The 20,209-nt window shown below is 37.3% G+C and overlaps 1 protein-coding gene across 1 annotated transcript; it reads left to right on the plus strand.

Moving 5' to 3' along the window:
• Positions 1 to 5,554: 5,554 nt before the first annotated feature.
• Positions 5,555 to 18,495, plus strand: tlcd1 (TLC domain containing 1; the record flags this gene model as incomplete). The annotated part of the gene is made up of 4 exons (XM_083886723.1): positions 5,555 to 5,760; positions 12,219 to 12,301; positions 14,353 to 14,435; positions 18,091 to 18,495. The coding sequence occupies 4 exons, from the start codon at positions 5,555 to 5,557 to the stop codon at positions 18,493 to 18,495; spliced, it is 777 nt and encodes a 258-aa protein (XP_083742849.1).
• Between the last annotated feature and the right edge of the window lie 1,714 nt (positions 18,496 to 20,209).

Below are 20,209 nucleotides of genomic sequence, written 5' to 3' on the forward strand. Positions count from 1 at the left end.
CGTCTCCAGCTTGAACTTCAGACACATCAGTCGACGACCTGCTGATTATAAATCACCTTCATCCTCCTCCTCCTCCTCCTCTTCTTCTTCTTATCTGAGATAGAGAGGAAGGAAAGAGGCTGTTTCCTCTTTTCTGCCACTACCAGGATAATAAAGGCCTTTATGCTGCGACAAAGCTCGCTCTGTGTTGTACCGAAGCACAAACCCTCCACCATTATCACCAATCAGCGATAATGATATGTGTGTATACATCACCATAAACAGTCATCTGTGTGTGTAATTGAAGCCTTTCTCTCTGCAGTTTATTCTCTTTTCTCTTTAGATGAAGATTAGCGTCAGGGCAGAGGATGAGGATTATTATTACTCCAGGACTTTCTCAGCGTCGTAAAAACCCTCACAGTTCACGTGGTGACGCTCAGACCAGCTCAGTCACATATTTGTGTCTTCTGTCAGTGTTTAGGAATGTAAATGTAGACGAGAGTGAAACTGATGCTGAGCCTCAGGATACATCCTCCATTTATACAGTCTGTGTGTCTGTGTCTGTGTCTGTGTCTGTGAGCAGCACAACTCCACAGGAAGTAACAATTAGATTTTGGTGGTGATACAGGTCTGGATTCAGGAACTTTGAAATATTACCGGCCATATTTTCTATTATTATTATTATTATTATTTCTATGTCTATTATTTTAATTGTCAAATACAGTTAAAGGTGCCATATGTAAGAATGTGGCCAAGAACAGTTAATACATTCAAATTGAAAATACAGAGGTCTTTTAGGTTTCGTTTTCTGACGTAACTGGCAACCCGTGGTTGCTCGGCAGCTGAGACTCTACTGACTGCAATGATTGGTAGACGGCGGTAGGTGGCGCCACATGACGCCAAAACATGATTTCAAAACATAAACATGATTTGCAGTCTGCAAAATATTTTTTTTAATGCAAATATTTAGTCTGTACTGTTGTTGTTGGTGAGTTCAGTTTGTTATATGAACATTATTCCTGAGTCTCTGTGACATATTAGGAGGATTTTATCATTTATGACATAATGCACCTTTAACATTTCAATTGATTACTAATAAAATATTAGCCTTTGGGTTTGTCCCATGTAGAGCTGCAACTAACGATTATTTTCGTAATCGATTAATCTGTCGATTATTTTCTCGATGAATCGTTTGGTTCATAAAATGTCAGAAAATGTTGATCAGTGTTTGTCAAACCTGGAAATGATGATGTTCTCGAAAGTCATTGTTTTGTTCACAAACCAAATGGTTTCTTTGTTTACGTGGAGCAAAGAAACCAAGGAAATGAAGCTAAAACAATCAGAAATCTTGTTTTAATAATAAATATAGTTGCCGATTAATTTGGTAATCGATTAATAATCGATTCATCGTTTCAGCTCTTGTCCCATGAATACACCGCTGTGGTTTCCAGAGCTACCCTCATGTTGTTGTTATTAAACGTTCTGTCCAGTAGAGGGCAGACAAACACAGCCTGCCAATAAACATTTAAATATAAACAACATAAAGACCTAAACAAGCGCTCACAGAACAGAAACTCCATACATTAAGGCATGCAGACATTGCATTTCTATACCTATATATATATTTATATACTTGTAACTAGAGCTGCAACTAAACCATTATTTTCATAATCGATTCATCTGTCGATTATTTTCACGATTAATCGCTTGGTCCAGAAAATGTCAGAAAATGCTAAAAAAACAAACAAAAAAAACCAAACATTTTTTAACCCTTTGAGGTACACACCAAGAAAATGATTTATTTGCATTTTATATTATTTTATTTTATTTACTTTGATAACAATAACGAAAATCAATATTTTTTTATTTTTTTTAATTAGACCCTACAGTATTTCAGATACAGGCCTCTACCAAACGGTTGAGACGTCTGTTCATAATAAACCTTGTTTGCATATTTCATAAAGTACAACATTCAGAACATGTCACATTTAGTGTTAGTGAGTTCAGTTTGATGCATTTTTCAATGAGATATAGTGACTTAAAGTGTGGTCGACCAAATGGTTGAGTAGAACCTTAAAGGGCTGATTTCTTTGTATATGGAGATATTCACATTTAAGAAGATAAAACAATCAGAAATCTCGTTTTAATCATGAAAAAAAGCTTCAAAGCGATTAATCGATTATCAAAAATAATGACAAAGATTAATTCAGTGATCGATTAATTGATTCAGCTCTACTTGTAACCAGTTTATAACCAGAACTGACACTCACTGGATATGTGTTATGTTTCTCTGTAAACCATTGAAATGGTGGCGCAGCAAAATCTCAGTAGATTAGTAATTTCTGAAATACTCCAGCAACAACTATGACATGTTCACTAAAGTCACTGAAGTCACATTTGTCCTCATTCTGATGCTCAATGTGAACTCTTGACCATGTCTGCATGCGGAAATACTGTATATTATGTTAGTCTCTGGTGCCCTCTAGTGGACAGAACAAATGTATTTTGTAAACAAAAATCAGACTGTGTGCCTCTCACAGCAGAGATCTTTTTTCACTTGGGATATGTAGTTTTTATTTAGTTAATGAGACTTATATATGTATATATATATATATATGAATATATGGAACAATCTTCCACGACATGTTAATCACGCTGTTTGACTGATGTTTGAGATGTTGGTTTTTATATTTTTTTATAGTTTTGTTGTATGACCTGTTTGTTTGTGTTGTTTATATATTTTCTACAGTATTTTTTAAAATTGTTTTATTGTTTGTTCTTAGGTCAATGAGGTCACATATTTGAATGTTTTATTTGTTTTATTTCTTTATCTGTGATGTACAACACTTTGTTTCAGCTGTTGTTGTTTTTAGAGTGCTTTATAAATAAAGTTGGATTGGATTGGGACACACTTTTTAAAAAATGATAAGATTTACTCTGATCATAGAACCTCATGTTATTCTGCACTGATAAAAAATACTGCGCTCAGGCAACTTTTTTTTTGCATAGAATAATTGTGTAGATGTAATCAGAGTAATTGTACACTGCCCATGTATTCCAGGTAAGCCTTACTGAGAAAACCTTTTACTGACAACAATGAATTCCATTAAAAGAATACTTCATTTTTGTATTTATATGGGTAATTATTTTGATAATGTCATCGACTTACTTTTGGGAGTTTGTCATTTGTACTTTTTACTACGGTGGCCCTGAGGTGCAAAACACAAATGCAAATCAAAAAACACAAACGCAAATCACAAAACACAAAAACATCAACTCAAAACGGAAACGCAAATCACACAACGCGAACCCAAAAGCACAAAACACATAAACATTAACTCAAAACACTTTTGCGTTTCCGTTTTGAGTTAATGTTTTTGTGTTTTTTGATTTGCGTTTGTGTTTTGCACCTCAGGGCCACCGTATTTAACTGAAACTGTAAGCTACTTGTTGATTTTATATCATTAGTACATAATCTATCTCTGTTTTTCCAAATCCATCCATCCTGCCTCCCTACCTATCTATGCTGCCCCCTGCTGGAATCAACTCATCATCACGCCTGGACTTTCTGAACAATCCAGATTTGTTGGTTTCACCTGAAACAAGGTGTGAATGGGTCGTTAGGAGGTTTAAATCTGAATTTACAGGTTGGGGAAAGTTCTGCAAACTTGTTTGTGGAGCCCAACACATTATCCTGTGACCCTTTATAAGTGAAAAATAGTTAAATACTGTATATTATACGTCTTGTTTAATGTTTTTTGTTTTGACTCTCAAATTGAGGATGTGTCTAATTTGGTTTAATTTTCAGAGTGAAGACATGAAGTGTTTTTGTAAATTTGTAAATACTAGCAATATTATTAAGTTAATGCTTAGTTTTAAATATATATATATTTAAAAGAACACCAAACAAGAAATGTTCACATAAAAGGCAAAATTCAGTATCAGTGATGACATCGAAAGCTAAAAATAACAATAAAAAAGTTGAATACAATTTACAAAATCTTAATCTGTAGGAAATAACTTAAATTTAAGGTATTTTTTAAGTGTCTAATCGATTGAATTGGTTTCAAAGTGACGACATGAAGTGGGGATGTGAATCTTTGGCTCACGATTCAATTCAAACGATTCTCGATTCAAAAACTGATAGAATGCATAATGTGTTAAGGCATCAAAACAATACAGTTTGTACAGCTTGCATAAATAAAAGCTTAGAGCTGCCCTTTTCTCCCAGAAGTTACACAAATAAACTGTGCACAAATTACACAAACTGGTGTTTAGTGAGGTTTTTCAAAATAAAAAAAATCGATTTTTGAACGAGTTAATGAATCGATACAGAATCGTGGATCTAAAATATTGTACTCAAGTAAAAGTACCAATACTTTGATGAAATATTACACAAGTAGAAGTAAAAGTAGTCATCTGAAAATGTACTCAAGGAGAAGTAAAAAGTACTTCATTTGAAATGTAAAAGTTACTTAGTTACTTTGCGTGAGGTGTGAGGGTTGTAGAAATATGACAAAGGGTCAGAAATCCAAAAAAGTATTTTGGAGCTCACGCGCCAGGCGCGACACAGGATATTACGTCACTTTTGGCTCGCGACCTCTATGTTCACGCACCAGTGCTGGTGTTAATCACATCATCATTCGTATGGTTCTGTTGTATTTTTCCCCCTGTAGGTCTTCATTGTGCTGAATTTTTATTTTTACTCAGTAACAGATAGGATTTATAAAGTAACTAAGTACAATACTAGAGTCAATATGTACTCAAGTAAAATACAAAATCCTGATTTTAAATTGTACTTAAAAAATACAAAATACACACAAAAAAGTTATTCAATACAGTAACTTGAGTAAATGTATTTCGTTACTTTCCACTTCTGGTAACAATCAGAAAAAGTTGCAAGGATTTCAAACTTTCACATCTGGTTTTGGTTTGGATTTTGAAGAAACTGGTTTCCGCAGCAGCGCCAGTTCTTCTCTGTCATTTCCCTCTTTGCGTAATGTGATCGCAATCTTTGCCCCTCCTTGGTTTTTTGGTGTGGTCATGAGCAGCAGCAGCAGCAGCAGCAGCAGCAGCAGCAGCAGCAGCAGCAGCAGCAGCAGCAGCAGCAGCAGCAGCAGCAGCAGCACCCGCCCTTCTCTCCTCCTCTCGTCTCCTGCCTTCAGTCTGCAGAGGCGTCTCCAGCTTCGGCTTCAGCGGGAATTTTCTGCGTGTGGAAAAACAAACAGCGTCGACTCTTGGAATGAACTGTCACAGGAATCTCCTCCAAACCTCTCACTCCACGCTGAAGACGTGAGGACGCACCGGAAAACGGACCAGAGCTTCTGCATCAGCTGTGCGTAAAAGGAGCTCAGCTTTTACAACAAGTCCAGCAGCTTCTTCTTCTTCTTCTTCTTCTCCTTCGTCTTCTTCTGTCTCAGTCCGGTGGTTCTTCTCCTGGGGGAAACACTCCCTTAACTTCACTCCATACCGCGCATATCCGTCAATCGGCGCGTGTGACAGGGGCGTAAAAGGGGGGCGGCGGGTGGGGGGTTTTGGGGGGTAAGCGCGCTCCCTCAGAGACACAGAGCCGAGGATGGAGGCCCTGCTCCGTGTGCTCAACAGTCACCCGGGCCTGTCGGTGCTGCTGAGCTCCGTGATCTTCAGAGTGATCCACAGACTCCTGCAGAGGCTGCCCATGCCCAACGTGGTCAGGCACGACGAGCTGCGCTCCTGGAAGTGGTGGAACCTCTCGGTGTCCATGGTTCACTCCCTGCTGTCCGCCACATGGGCCATGACCTGGTAAGTCCTGGGGTTTGGGACGATATATTTCGGTTGTATGACTGATACTTTGATTTTTATTGAAAATCTACCAGTGTTTTTGGATTGATAGTATTGTCATTGTACACAGCTATTGTCTGTGTGACAGTTTTTTGGAACAAATGCCGCCATGTACACCTTCAATTTGGTTCCATGCACCCGGTAACATCAAAACACATTACGAAAAAGACAGTATATGTGAAAACTTGCTTAATTTGTGTGGAAGTCCACGAGTACCCAGAGGCGATTCTAGAGTCTGTGGGGGGCCTAAGCAAAAATTCCCAGGGGGGCCTTCCTTCCAACAAGTGTTCATCACCATGATGCTATAAATAATCTGTATGAATTCAAAATATATATATATTTTTTCTCGAAATGAATGAAATAACATGGAAAAACCTTGTAATTAAAAAGTATGTGAAACTATAAATGTAAAAAACAAAAAAATACTGTGAAAACTTTATAAACGTAGTGAAAAAAATACATCACACTGTAAAGAACCCACATTATGAAACAATATGAATATATAGAACAATAAAATACTGTAAATAACTGAAAAAAAAACATATATAAACTGAGTAAAAAAGATATGCATTACACTGTTAATAATCCTCTTCATTTTCAAACTTGCAGAGCGATAACTTCACACAGGTTAACGTGAGGTGGGGCCCCTTTAGGGGGGGTTTACTACTGAGATGTCATTGCAAATCGCCTCCATTGTTGTTTAAGGGGGACGGGGAGGCGGCTGCTCACTGCACATTTCAGTAAAAACAGCTCTCAGGCTCCGAGTATCGGGGGGGGGGGGAGGGGGGCCCTATCAGCTCGGGGCCCCAAGCAGTTGCCTGTCCTGCCTGTTCACAAACTGCGCCTCTGCCAGTACCCACATACTGTATGTATAAATCGGTGTTCAAAGGGGAGGGTTATATATACACACACTTCATGTCTGCTAGCGTCAACTTCATCACTTTGGTTTGAGAACAAATTCCTTACGCACCTTTGATTTGAATCCGTATTCAAGGCAAGTGTCGGCAACACTTTCCAGTCCAGATGGTGGCGCAATCTTGTTTTACGTCAAAAGGCAAATTGAAGTCCATCGGTGTCCACATACTGTCTGTGTATACGTGACGTAAATGTCATCGTCCGGCTACTTCCACCCTGGTTTGAACCCTTTCCAGTCCAGCAAAAAAAGACAGTAACCATGGAAACTTGCATCATTTGTCAGGAAGTCCACATACTTTATATACAAATCGGTGCTCTAAAGGCCGTAGGTCATATGTTTCATCATTTGGCTGGTTCGAAAATACTGTACACGGACGAATCCCCATACACCTTCAATTTGATTGCATGTGCACCGCTATTGCCAGTAGCATCACGCGCTCTTGTTCACGCCAAAAGACTAATTGTGAAAACTTGCCGAATTTGTGTGGAAATCCACCAGTACCCACATACTGTATGTATATGTACAAATCAGTGCTTAAAGGGCTGGGTTATACATGTTTGCTAGTGTCTGCGAGACCTAAATTCCACTTGGGTTAGCTTAGCGTAATATGATTCTATGTGCACTTGTTTAAGTCAAAAGAATTACAAAAAAAACTCACAAATCAGTGCTCTACAGGCCGGTTTATACAGGTCTGCAAACACTGTACGTGGACAAAACCCTACACGCCTTTAGTATGATTCTGTATGTATAGCATGTTAGTTTGCGGTGCAGTTGGTGGCACACGCTTGACGGTAACCATGGAAACGTAGCTTAGTTTGCGAGGAAGTGCACCAGTATCAACGCCTGTTCATTTTTGTCTTTGGTCCATGTTTACTGCTCGTGGGTAACAAACCCATATACACCTTTAATTTAGTGCGCACACTTTCTTGTCCACTTGGTGGCGCACTCTTCGGTTACATGTGCAAAAATGTCAACGATCTGATGACAGTAATTCCCATTAGAGTAAAGTAAGACTTCCCGGTTTCCACGGACACAAAACTAGATATTTGTGTTATGTAACGTAACGTTGCGTAGGGCAGCTACGTGCTAACTAACTAGCGCTGAACAGTTCATCGAAAAAAGCCAAAATGTGGGTCAAAAAGGCGTTTTAGATTATATGTCTGACCGACTGACATCATGTTCTACAGACTGAAGATCTGCACACACATCACACATTAAGCTATTTTTAAAATGTTAATATGTGATTAGATATTTATTCAAAACCATTCAGCGGTAGCATTAACCAACTTAAAAATATCACAATTCTGGTGGAGATTTAAAAAAAAAAATTAATCTAGGTGTGTGGAAAATATCAATACAGTAAAACTACAGTAATTTTCTTTAAAATTTGAGTCAGTTTAACATACATACATAACCTGAAGGTGCAGAAATGTCACATTTAAATATAAATGTGACTGTATTTCAAGTGCTGTATTGAAAGATCAGAATTTCTCTACAGTGATTCAATTAATGATCAAAACAAAAAGTAGAACACAGTCGGTGTAAAAGAGAAAGTAAATGAAACGGCAGTTCATTTATGATATGAAGCTATACTGATTAGGAAAAACTCGATAAATAAAGAAAATAAAAGCTTGATTCAGAAAGTACAACTTTAAAATGATTAATTATTTTATTACTAAAATGTGAGATAGTGGATAATTCAATAAGAAATACTGTTCATGTAATTTAATGCCCTTTCTGACTGTGGTTTTGTGCTGTATTTCAGCCTCCGTCCACTAATTGACTCAAAGAAAACTAAACAGTGTTAATGATTATACTTTTTTTTTCTTCATTATGATAGTTTTTCTTAAATTAGACACTTTTTAGAGGGAAATAAATCTCAACGTATGCCAATATATCGCAATGTATCGAATCCCTAGATTTTTGCTGATACACAGAGTTACTATCTGCCCAAACCAGGCACACAGTGGGTCACCATTGTCTATTCATGTGTGTGTGTGTGTGTGTGTGTGTGTGTGTGTCAGTAACAGTCTGTGGCAGTCAGCAGAAGACGACATGTCCAGACAATGACATATTTCTGAACGAGGCGGGAAATGCCACTGAATTTAACATTGTTTTTTTGCTGTTTGTTTGTTTATGTATTTATTTATGAAGTGCCTGCTTGTTTGTTTACACTGTGAGGGTTTGAGGGTTTAGGGTTAGAACAGACTGCATTTTCACCTCTTTCAGACGTCTTTCGTTATTCAAGCGTCGTCCTGTGGACGTTTGAACTGGAAAAACCTGTTGTCTGGAGGATTCTTGTTCAAGGATAGTGAGAGAAACTATTTCTCGGGGTGGAGACGGAGCGTGACTCATGTTTTCATGTCAGAAACAAACGTGTCGTGCGTTTCTTAGAACAACGTTTCCACATATTTTATCTGGGGCCCATTGGTGACTGATGTGAGCTGGTGTCACAGTGTAAATCCTGGTCAAACTTGTCTTTAATAAAGTTTTTCTTACTCTACTACTTTATTATTATGAGATATTATCATTATTATACATTTCTGACCTAATATTATTTTGAATATTTAACCCTTTAACACAGAAGCCTCAAAATGTCCGTTTGGCCTTTTTTTTCTTTGCTTATTTTAACCATAAAAATGACAATTATCTGTGACTAGGTGCTTTTGCCCATTTTTCCAGAATAACTTTCAATGTCTTCTGCCCTATTTACAGTTTTATTTAGAAAATACACTGTAGGCCAAAAAATGGAAGCTTATGCTCAGGCGTTTTTCTAACTCTCTCTTGATTTGCCGGCTTCAAATAATTTGATGTACAAATTCTCAGCTTTCCGAAACCGTTGGAATGTTTCCGATAGCACAAACCGTTGTGTGTAACTATGGTAATGCAAAGATACGCTCGGTGTTTTAAACTGGAGTTTAAAGCGGAACTAGACCGGAAGTTCCTATTAACGCTGTTTGTTTAGTGTGTATCTGCGTCATTACCTTGTTTATGAAGCCCTGAAGGTTCTAAACAAACAGTTCAGCCACTGCTGAGAACGCTGTGTTTTATTGTAATCTCGGGGCTCAACGAGATCTCTGAAAATCCCGTAATAGTTACGTAAACAGCGGTTCTCCTGAACAACCGATCGTCCTGCTCCGGGCACTAGTCCGGGCACATCCGGTTGCGTACATTGAACCGCAGAAGAAGAATAACGTCCGTTGTGGAGGTGTTTCACGAGCGACAGTGTCTTCTGACTCTGGGTCTGACTCCGGGTCAAAGGTCGTCAAAGGGACTGAGGCGGGGAGTCGTGAAGAAGCTATTTTTAAACACTGTTAAAACAATGTTTTGATAATGAGGAGCAGTGCATCCACCGTTCCAGAGGGGGGCGCTGCGCTTCTGAGAACGGATGTGCTGGATAGTACTGGCCAATCACAAGACTCTGTCTTCTGGGGGTGAAAGTTCACTCTGAAATCTCGCAGCAGAAAAACAGCGTCAGAAAAGAGGATTTCTATCGGCTAGTTTACAGCAACTAGGAGGTTTTTGACCATAAAAACAAGTTAATGTATGTAAGTAGACCTCCATAACTAACATATATGTGCAACAGGACCACTCTATGTGACCTTTAAATCGAGTTGATACCAATTTCTCTTGTCTGATGGAGCTCCGGTTTGTTTACGCCGCCATTTTGGCAGGAAAAGCCTCTGAAAAATTGAATGTCACCAGCGTCAGTTCCGAGCTTTAAGAGTTCACTGTGCACTTCAAAGCCACGGAGTTCAAGTTTTAGATGTTTCGCTGCTCCGACATTCAAGAGGTCAGCGAGATCTGCAAAAACCTGACAGTGTAATAAATGTAATGTTTCAACTGTAAAAGAGACATAAAAGGCAGAAATATCTACAGTCTGTGCTTCGTGAAGCATGTATGTGAGATTTAAGCTGTGAGGATAGATCTGGATTAGACCTTTTTCTTCTTCCAATATCAAATCTAGTGATTTTGAGCAGGATTAGGCCAAAATTGATGTTACGAAAGTCCTGGAATGACTGGAAAGATGCATGCTCCATCTTGTGGAACTTCCAAATAAATCACTAGGACTGTATGTCGGCGACTTGGACAGCATTTTTAAGTCATAAGTCATAAAATATCAACAATTTTCTCCATTCACGATTGTGCCAATAATGGAAATTCACAACATTACACCTAAACATATATGATATATATGTATATATATACATATATAAATATTGTCTATTTAAATCGACGTTTACTGTGGAAGAAAAGTGGATAAAGGCTCTGTCATTATGTGTTTGTACAAGGAGGAGACATGCAGAAAAGTCTACTTTTCAAGGAGTGTCTCCTCCAGCAATAAAAGAGGTCAGAACAAAAACAAGTCAGTGAGTCACTTTAAAGGAAAACAGTGGAAAATATATTAATTCAGTTAAATATATTAACCACCTTTCAAAAAAGTCACGTCAACACATCTAGAGCACCAACATGTGTTCAGAAAAATGTACAGCTTTATGTAAAAAAATTTTTTTACGTTAAATTTTATAATTAAAATGTAATTAAAATTTAATTCATTTTAAACCAACAACACTCCTTTCCACACATATATCAAATATTAAATAATTTATAAACATGGTCAACCCTTAAATTGTCAAGTTTTTGTCACGATGCACCTTCATTTTATGGTCTAAAAAAAGACAATAAATGATTATTTTATTTTTTTTCAATATACGTAATACAAATTGGATTATTTTTGGTTTGTTTATTACAGCCTGGCATATGTGAAAGATTTGCAGCGACATTTGTTCATATGCTTTTTTTGGGGGGGAAATGTCATAAAACATAAACACACCTAAAGCACCAAAATGTGCTCATACAAAAATTAAGCTTTAAAAATTGTACACCAACGTCACTCCTCACCATACATATCAAACATTAATTCATTTTAATAAAATGAAAACCTTGTCATCAAAAATAGTGATTTGAATACGTTTCAATGAGGACATTTTTGTCGGTAAGGTGTGTTAGTGTGAGTATTCTAGTTAACGTTTTTTAATTAGCATTTACAATAGAAAAAATTCATGAAAAAACACTCATTAATGCACAACCTGGCATACATGTTAACAATATGCATGAAAACACCATAAAACATTCAAGAAATTAGAAGCCAAAAACACAAAAATGGGTCAAAAATAGTGATTTGAATACGTTTCAATGAGGACATTTTTGTCCGTAAGGTGTGTTAGTGTGAGTATTCTAGTTAACGTTTTTATTTAGCATTTACAATAGAAAAAAAACATGAAAAACACTCAAAAATGCACAACCTGGCATACATGTTTAACAGTATGCATGAAAAAAGGATAAAACATTCAAGAAATGAAAAGCTAAAAACACAAAAATGCGTCTCTGTGACATATTTAAGGCTTAGAATGTTGTTAATGTCTTAGTCTGGCTTTTCTCTCAGGAGTGAACCCTGTATGTTTGTCTGAATGAATAAAAATACACCTTTGTCTCTCTCCAGTGTGATCGTTTGGCCGGAGACGCTGCACAACCTGCACTCGTACAACACACCTGTGTGTTACCTGCTCGTCTGCTGCTCAACAGGTCAGTGTATGCGTCATGACAACACGTTGGTACGCTCTTGTTTTGTTGTTTTAAAACCAAATTTTGCCGATGGCTAGGTGATTAATCCAAAATCTAAACCCAATCTACCAAGAAAAACGATCATAGGTAAAATAAATGTGTTCCTTCTCAATCTCACATCACACCGGTGATCTCACCTTTGCATCATTGTGTTACCATGGAGATACAAAAGCCTGTGGAGATCTAACCCTAACAACCGCAAACAGCTTGGCGCTCCACCGAGGTTCAACCACCACCTTCACCTTCACCACAGCAACAACATCGTGGACAACAATCACAACAACGCTGGAGGTCGACAGTCCGTCACGGGACAGACTGACCTCTGATTTTGTCCAGCGACCTAAGATGAGACACGACAGTTTCAATGGAACGAGACATTGAAATCAGTTTCATTAGTTAAAACAAACATTAATGTCATTATTAAGCAAACGTACCCGATGATACAGTTTAAAGGGCTAGTTCCTGTTTGTTAGGTTTATTCCAGAGCGACGTTTTTAGGAAACTGAGCAGCGTTTGTGGATGTTCTGCACTAAGACGTCTGCTTTTGTCTGATTAGAAGTTTTAAATTATGTTAACAGGGTATCTGCGGGGTCTTAAAAAGTTTGAATATAAGGCCTTAAAATGTCTTAAATTCTCCTTAAATCTCATAAAAGGTCTTAAATACAGTTTTGAAAGGTCTTAAAAATAATAACTTTACTTTTATTTAAAAATAGGGCTGTCAAATGATTACAATTTTTAATCAGATTAATCACAGGGTAGCTGTGGATTAATCACGATTAATCACGATTGATTACCATTCGTAAATATGCCAGAAAAATTCTAATTTTCTCTTTATATTGTTGTAGGAACGGAGAGATAAATAAAGCATGTGAAAATATAAATGTAAAGAACAATAAAATACTGTAAATAACTTGTAAAAACCTATACAAACTTAGTAAAAACTACACATTGCACTGTTAATAACTCACATTATAAACAAAATATAAAGTATAGAAGTTAAATAGTTTTCTTACTAAACTCACAGCAGGAAATTCCTCATCAGCACTTTGAAGCACTGCTTCAACTAGTTAGCGTTAGCGTCAGCTAGCATTCTGATGCTAATGTTAGCTGCTGTCTGTGTCCCCGTTAGTTAGACAGTGACTGTTAATGTTATGATTATATCATTATCTGCACCAGTAGCTCCACTTACAACTGTGTGTCTTTCTTTCTTTTTTCTTCCTCTTCTAACTTTCTGATTGATAATTCCTCTTCATTTTCCTTCATCTTCACACAGGTTAACGTGAGGAGACGTGGGGCCTCTTTAGGGAGGTTTACTACTGAGATGTTATTGTTGTTTATAGGAGACGGTGATGCAGCTGCTCACTGATGCATTTAGGCTCTGAGTGTCAGGAGCCCCCCCTATCGACTCAGGGCTCCAAGCAGTTACCCGCCGCCTTGCCTGTTCATAAACTACACGTCTACCCGTATCGCAATGGAAGTGCGTTAAAAAAAATGAACGCGTTAATTCCACAAATTAATCATTTATTTTGACAGCCCTATTTAAAACGTGCATAAACTTCAGTCTCGCTTTGAAATGTTTCTGTTTTTGAGGATGCGATAACAACAATAACTACAACACGGAACTAAAGTAGGTCACCTGTGCTGCATGGTGAGAGCATTTATCGAGCACCGCTAGCTAGTGTGCTGTGGGCGCGCCGCGGTGTGTTACAGCTTAGCATAGCAGCAGAGAAAACTTCATGAAAGCCCACAGCTAAGAAGAATTGCAAGTCATACGATGCCAGTATGGATTTGAAATGGGTCTTAAATTGTATTCATTGTGGACTTAAAAAGGTCTTAAAAAGTCTTAAATTTGACTTGTTGAAACCTGCAGAGACCCTGGTTCATTTTCTGTTTAGACTGTGTTTATAGTACGTTCCTCCTGAGACCTGACAACTCTCAGTCCTCATGAACCAGACGATCCTAACAAATTGTCACTCAGCTGATTAATGAGTTCCCTTTTCCTTTCCTTGCAGGATATTTTCTGCAGGACGCCGCTGACATCATCCTGACAGGACATGCCAAAAGTTCATGGGAATTCTTACTCCATCACTCACTGGTAAGACGACTGTGTGTGTGTGTGTGTGTGTGTGTGTGTGTGTGTGTGTGTGTGTGTGTGTGTGTGTGTGCACTGCAAAAATAGATTTTTGTGAAATTGTTGTTATTTTTGTCTAAAAATAAAAATGTTTTTGCAAGTTTTGCACTAGAAAAAGATCAAATTTGACAAAAAATATATATTTTATAAGCTATAGGGATAAAACGATTGCCTCTTTATTAATGAATTACCAAAATAATCATCAACTACTTTGATAATCAGTCATTTTTCAATCATTAAAACACGTTTCTGTGATTTTTATATAAAACATATATATATATTCTGTGTATAACCAAGAAATCATTCAAACTAAAGAAACAATTGATTTTCATGAAAGTCAAATAAGACTAATTACTGTGAAATTGTTCTAATTCAGTTTAAAAAAAATAAATACAAAAAATCTTGTTTTACAAGTTTTACACTCTGTTTATTTAAATAACTAACTTGGGCTGAGATTTGGGGCTAAAATAATTACTTGATTAATCAATTCCTAAATTAATCGTCAATTATTTTGATAATCGATTAAGTTTCTGTCATTTTTCAGTTTCTTAAATGTGAATATGTTCTGGTTTCTTTGCTCCATTGAACAAAGAAATCATTAAAACTTATATATTTGAGATATTTTAGACATTTGAGAACATTTACTCAATTAATCGAGGAAATAATTGATTATGAAAACAATCCTTAGTTACAGTTGATTTTAAGCTGTAATTACCAGTGACAAGCTCAAACACTGTGTTCTCTCATGGTGTATAAAGGTTGTGTAAAACCGTAAATGGGCGTGTGTGCAAATATAAGACATTCTAAGCTTTAGATTCTTAAAGTCAACTTAAGTAAGTAAAAAAAAGACACATTTTATGTCATTTTATTTTGTTTGTCCTGGTTTTATGGAACATTACCGTCAGCAAGTGGCTGTAGGTTTTACAAGCTAGTTTAAAAAATTCTAACCAAGCAACATTTGCAGATTCTTTTTTATTAAAATATGAACATTTTTACTCAATTTCAGATTATTGGAGCTGAGGAAATTTGCGTATTTCTCAGGTGGTACTTAAAGGGATACTTCACCGATTTGAATGTGGCTTTGTGTTGCTAGAATAGCAGTAGTATTTTTTAGAAAATGTGCTTCCCTCCCACAGTTTTTCACTGAGTTGTAAAAAAATATGTTTTCCATTTTCAAAATGTGCCCTACTGTGATGCAAAACGTGTCATTTGACTCACAGTAGGGCACATTTGGAGAAGGGAAAACAGATTTTTTTACAAGTCAGGGAGGGAAGGGAAGCACATTTTCTAAAAAAATACTACTGCTATTCCAGCAATACAAAGACACATTCAAATTGGTGAAGTATCCCTTTAATATAAAAATTGTACCTCAACATTTCTTACATGACAGACTTTCTGTGCATGTTTAGTTTTTCCCTGTTTTCTTGATTCTTTTCCTTGAAACAAGAACATTCAAATACATTTTTCTGTAAATGTGATTTATGGCGGCGTATTCGCAGCGTGTACGTGTGTTTTCTTTCCGTCTGTTAACGGCATCAAGGTTGAATTTCCGGTTCAGAAACAAAGACAGAGTTGAAAACGCGGTTAACGCAACGCGCTTCATTCAGTAGTGAATCAAATCCTTTGCCGTTGAGTCTGTTGAATTTGTCGTACGTGCTGTTGATTTCTTAATGAACGGTTTTTAATGAGTAATTAAGGCTCTATAGAGGAAACAAAGCCAGCGAGGGAGTAATTAGGGGGAAATGTGACACGGGGCTGTTAGTGCTGCCTGAGCTGAGCTGATGATGGTTGTAACTCGTGATGAGGTCATGAGTGAAAAACACAACAGGTGTGTCCGTGTTGTTTTATTGGCATCGTGGGAAAAAGTTTTTCTCCTCTGCTGTGTGACAACATCATCTTTCATCTTATCTTTGTATTTTTTAAAGGAGAAACTAATCAAAATAATGTTACGCACAAACACGGTCATACAAAGGACTTTTTCAGCCACTTAAATGTGAATATTTGCTGGTTTCTTTGCCTCATATAACCAAGAAATCGATAAAACTGAAGCAAAAATTGAACTTTGCACTAGAGAATTGTCAAATTTGTACGGAACAAAATATTTTTTTAAGCTATAGGGCTAAAACAGGGCTAAACTCCATTATTAATCGATAACTGTTTAAAAGTGATTACTGTAAGTAATCTGTAAGTTTCTGTGATTTATCAGCTTCTTAAATGTGAATATTTTCTTTACTCAGTATAGCAAAGAAATCATTAAAACTGAGGCAAAAATTTATTTTCTAGAAAGTATAATAAGTCTCATTTGTGCAAAATGTGTATTATTTTTTGTCTTAAAAGAAAAATAATCTTGTTTTGCACTGGAAAAATGTCAAATTTTATGAAAAAAAACAACTTTATTTTTGTAATCTATACAGCTTAAGTAATTACTCCATTATTAATTATTACTAAGTTCTAGTGCTGGGCACATTAACGCGTTTAGCTGCGGCTCACGACGTTAGCGTAAAGTATGACGCTTTTCCATGATGACTGACCTGAAACAGACACGCGCGACGTCATGTTTACGTGCCGCTGCGATGGAGTCCAGGCACCGTTTACCAGTTAGCTCCGTTAGCTCGTTTAGCGCCGTTAGCGCTCCTACAGTGGAACTGGAGCGGTCTGTTTATTAAACGAAAAGAGCAGTGCTACAAATAACCAGCGTACCTGTGTACTGTGTATGTGTGCCTCTGTTTTTAAAGTTTAGTGCTACTGTAGACACTCATTTTAAAGGTCACATAGAGTGGTCCTGTTGCCCATATATGTTAGTTATGGAGGTCTATTTACATATATTAACTTGTTTTTATGCTCAAAAACCTCCTAGTTGCTGTAAAGGAGCCAATATAAATCCTCTTTTCTGACGCTGTTCGTCAGCCGCGATGTTTCAGAGTGAACTTTCACCCCCAGAAGACAGGGTCTTGTGATTGGCCAGTACTATTCAGCACATCTGCTCTCAGAAGCACAGCGCCCCCCTCTGGAACGGTGGATAAACTGCTCCTCATTATCAAAACATTGTTTTAACAGTGTTTAAAAATATCTTCTTCACGACTCCCCGCCGCAGTCCCTTTGACGACCTTTGACCCGGAGTCAGACCCAGAGTCAGACCCAGAGTCAGAAGAGGCTCGTGAAACACCTCCACAACGGACGTTATTCTTCTTCTGCGGTTCAATGTACGTAACCGGATGTGCCCGGAGCTGAAAGATAAGAGAACCGCTGTTTACGTAACTATTACAGGATTTTCCGAGATCTCGTTGAGCCCCGAGATTACAATAAAACACAACGTTCTCAGCAGTGGCTGAACTGTTTGTTTAGAACCTTCAGGGCTTCATAAACAAGGTAATGACGCAGATACACACATTTAAAAACAGCGTTAATAGGAACTTCCGGTCTAGTTCCGCTTTAACAAAGATGTAAGACTGTGGGATGGCACCGCTTTTCGGTCTTGGAAAGTCAATGAAAGGTTATGGAGAAGTCATTGAAAAGTCATGAAAAACTATTGCTTAAAAAGGCATACGAACCCTGATTACAGGGCAAATGGCAAATGTTAAAAAGACAGCAGCTGATGTGGTCTCTCTCTGTCCCTCAGGTGATCTCATGTTTCTTGTACACCCTCTTCACTGAGGTCTACGTGGCCGGAGCGGTGGTCGCTCTCTTCGTGGAGGTCAACAGCGTCACGCTGCACCTGCGGCTGATGCTGAAACTGGCCGCCGCGCATTCTTCCTCCATGTACCACGTCAACAAGTTCGCCAACCTCTTCACCTACGTCACGTTCCGCCTCGGCACCCAGTTCTACCTCACCTGGTACATCGTCCGCAACTACGCCTGGCTGGACCACGGTGGATTCTTCCTCTGCTGCATGATCGTCATCAACGTCATGATGCTGATTTATTTCCAGCGCCTGCTCCGCGCCGACATCTTCCCGCCGCAGAGGAAGAGTCACCTGACGCAGAACGGGACTCATCACGACAACAAGAAGTTTCTCAGCGATTGAATTTTATGGGACTGTTTACATTCTGGGTGAGAGTTTACAAGTTTGGAAAAGTTCTCCTGTTGTGTGTCACCGTCCAAACATCAACCCCACACAAATCATTATCAATCAATTCATCAATATTGACCAAACAAAATGGGGTGAAGGATCTTTTTTTTTTTTTTGACACAACACAGTTAGCAGCTCACCAAACTGCAATGTTACTCTAGATTTAGTTTTATGTTAAATGTCAATTTCAGGCATGTGATACAGTGACGTTAGCAACAATTTAAGTTCTCGACTTTGTACGACGGAGTGCTAGACCCATACTGAAGGATTAAGTTGTAATATTGCAAAAATAAAGTTGCGATATTATGAAGAAAAATGTCATAATATATCACAACTTCATTCTCGAATTTTAGTCAGTTTAGTTTACAAACAACTTTGCACGATGGAGAAGTCGCAAATGTTACGAGAATAAGCTGTCTATTTAGTTTTACGTTAAAATGTCAATTTAAGAAATGCGCGACATCAACGTGAGAAACAATTCTACGGTTTTAAGTTAAGTGCTGAAGAAAAAACAAAAAAGTTAGGAGAAAAAAGTCAGAATATTCCCAAAGAATTACAGGAAATAAGTTGTAATACTACGAGGAAAAAGTTCGAATACTGATTTTAAAAATGCGATACATTAAGAATAAACTGTAGATTTAGTTTGATGCTCAATGTCAATTTTTTTTAAAAAGTGAAACATTAAGAGTTTAGATGCAGGAATGGAACAATGCAAATAACCGTGGCATAGACGCAATTATTGGTTAGCATGAAAAACTGGAAATATTGTGACTTTACGACTTTATTCTTCTTATTCTTTATTTCTTCAGTATGACCCTCTGATACGCTGTCATGTCTTTCGCATCAGAGTACAGTATTTAATATTTGGTTGGTTTCTCACACAGTTATGCGCCATCTTGTTTTAAAAAATATATTTAAACCGTCAAAGTTACGTTTGTTCTCACAACTCATGACATCACTGGACTTTTTCATTTTAGCAGCAGGAGCAGATGAGTCTTGGAAGCGTACTGCATTCACCTCAAATATTTTTTTTACGAGAAAAAGTCTTGTAAAAACAGAACCCTAAAAATATCTCATAAAAACAGATTAGAAAATATAAAATATCTCATAAAAACAGACCCGAAAAAAAAATCTTGTAAAAATAGACCCAGAAAAACAAATCTCGTAAAAATAGAACCTGAAAAACAATTCTCGTAAAAATAGAACCCGAAAAACAAATCTTGTAAAAATAGAACCCGAAAAACAAATCTTGTAAAAAAAAAACCCGAAAAACAATTCTCGTAAAAATAGAACCGGAAAAACAAATCTCGTAAAAATAGACCTGGAAAAACAAATCTCGTAAAAAAATAGAACCCGAAAAACAAATCTCGTAAAAATAGACCCGAAAAACAAATCTTGTAAAAATAGAACCCGAAAAACAAATCTCGTAAAAATAGAACCCGAAAAAAAAATCTCGTAAAAATAGACCTGGAAAAACAAACCTCGTAAAAATAGAACCCGAAAAACAAATCTCGTAAAAATAGAACCCGAAAGAAAAATCTCGTAAAAATAGACCTGGAAAAACAAACCTCGTAAAAATAGAACCCGAAAAACAAATCTCGTAAAAATAGACCCAGAAAAACAAACCTTTTTAAAATGTATTTTAGCTAAATGTAATATGCTTCCATAG

Source organism: Microchirus variegatus (genome assembly GCF_963457635.1).
Source record: "Microchirus variegatus genome assembly, chromosome: 3".
Lineage (NCBI taxonomy): Eukaryota > Metazoa > Chordata > Actinopteri > Pleuronectiformes > Soleidae > Microchirus > Microchirus variegatus.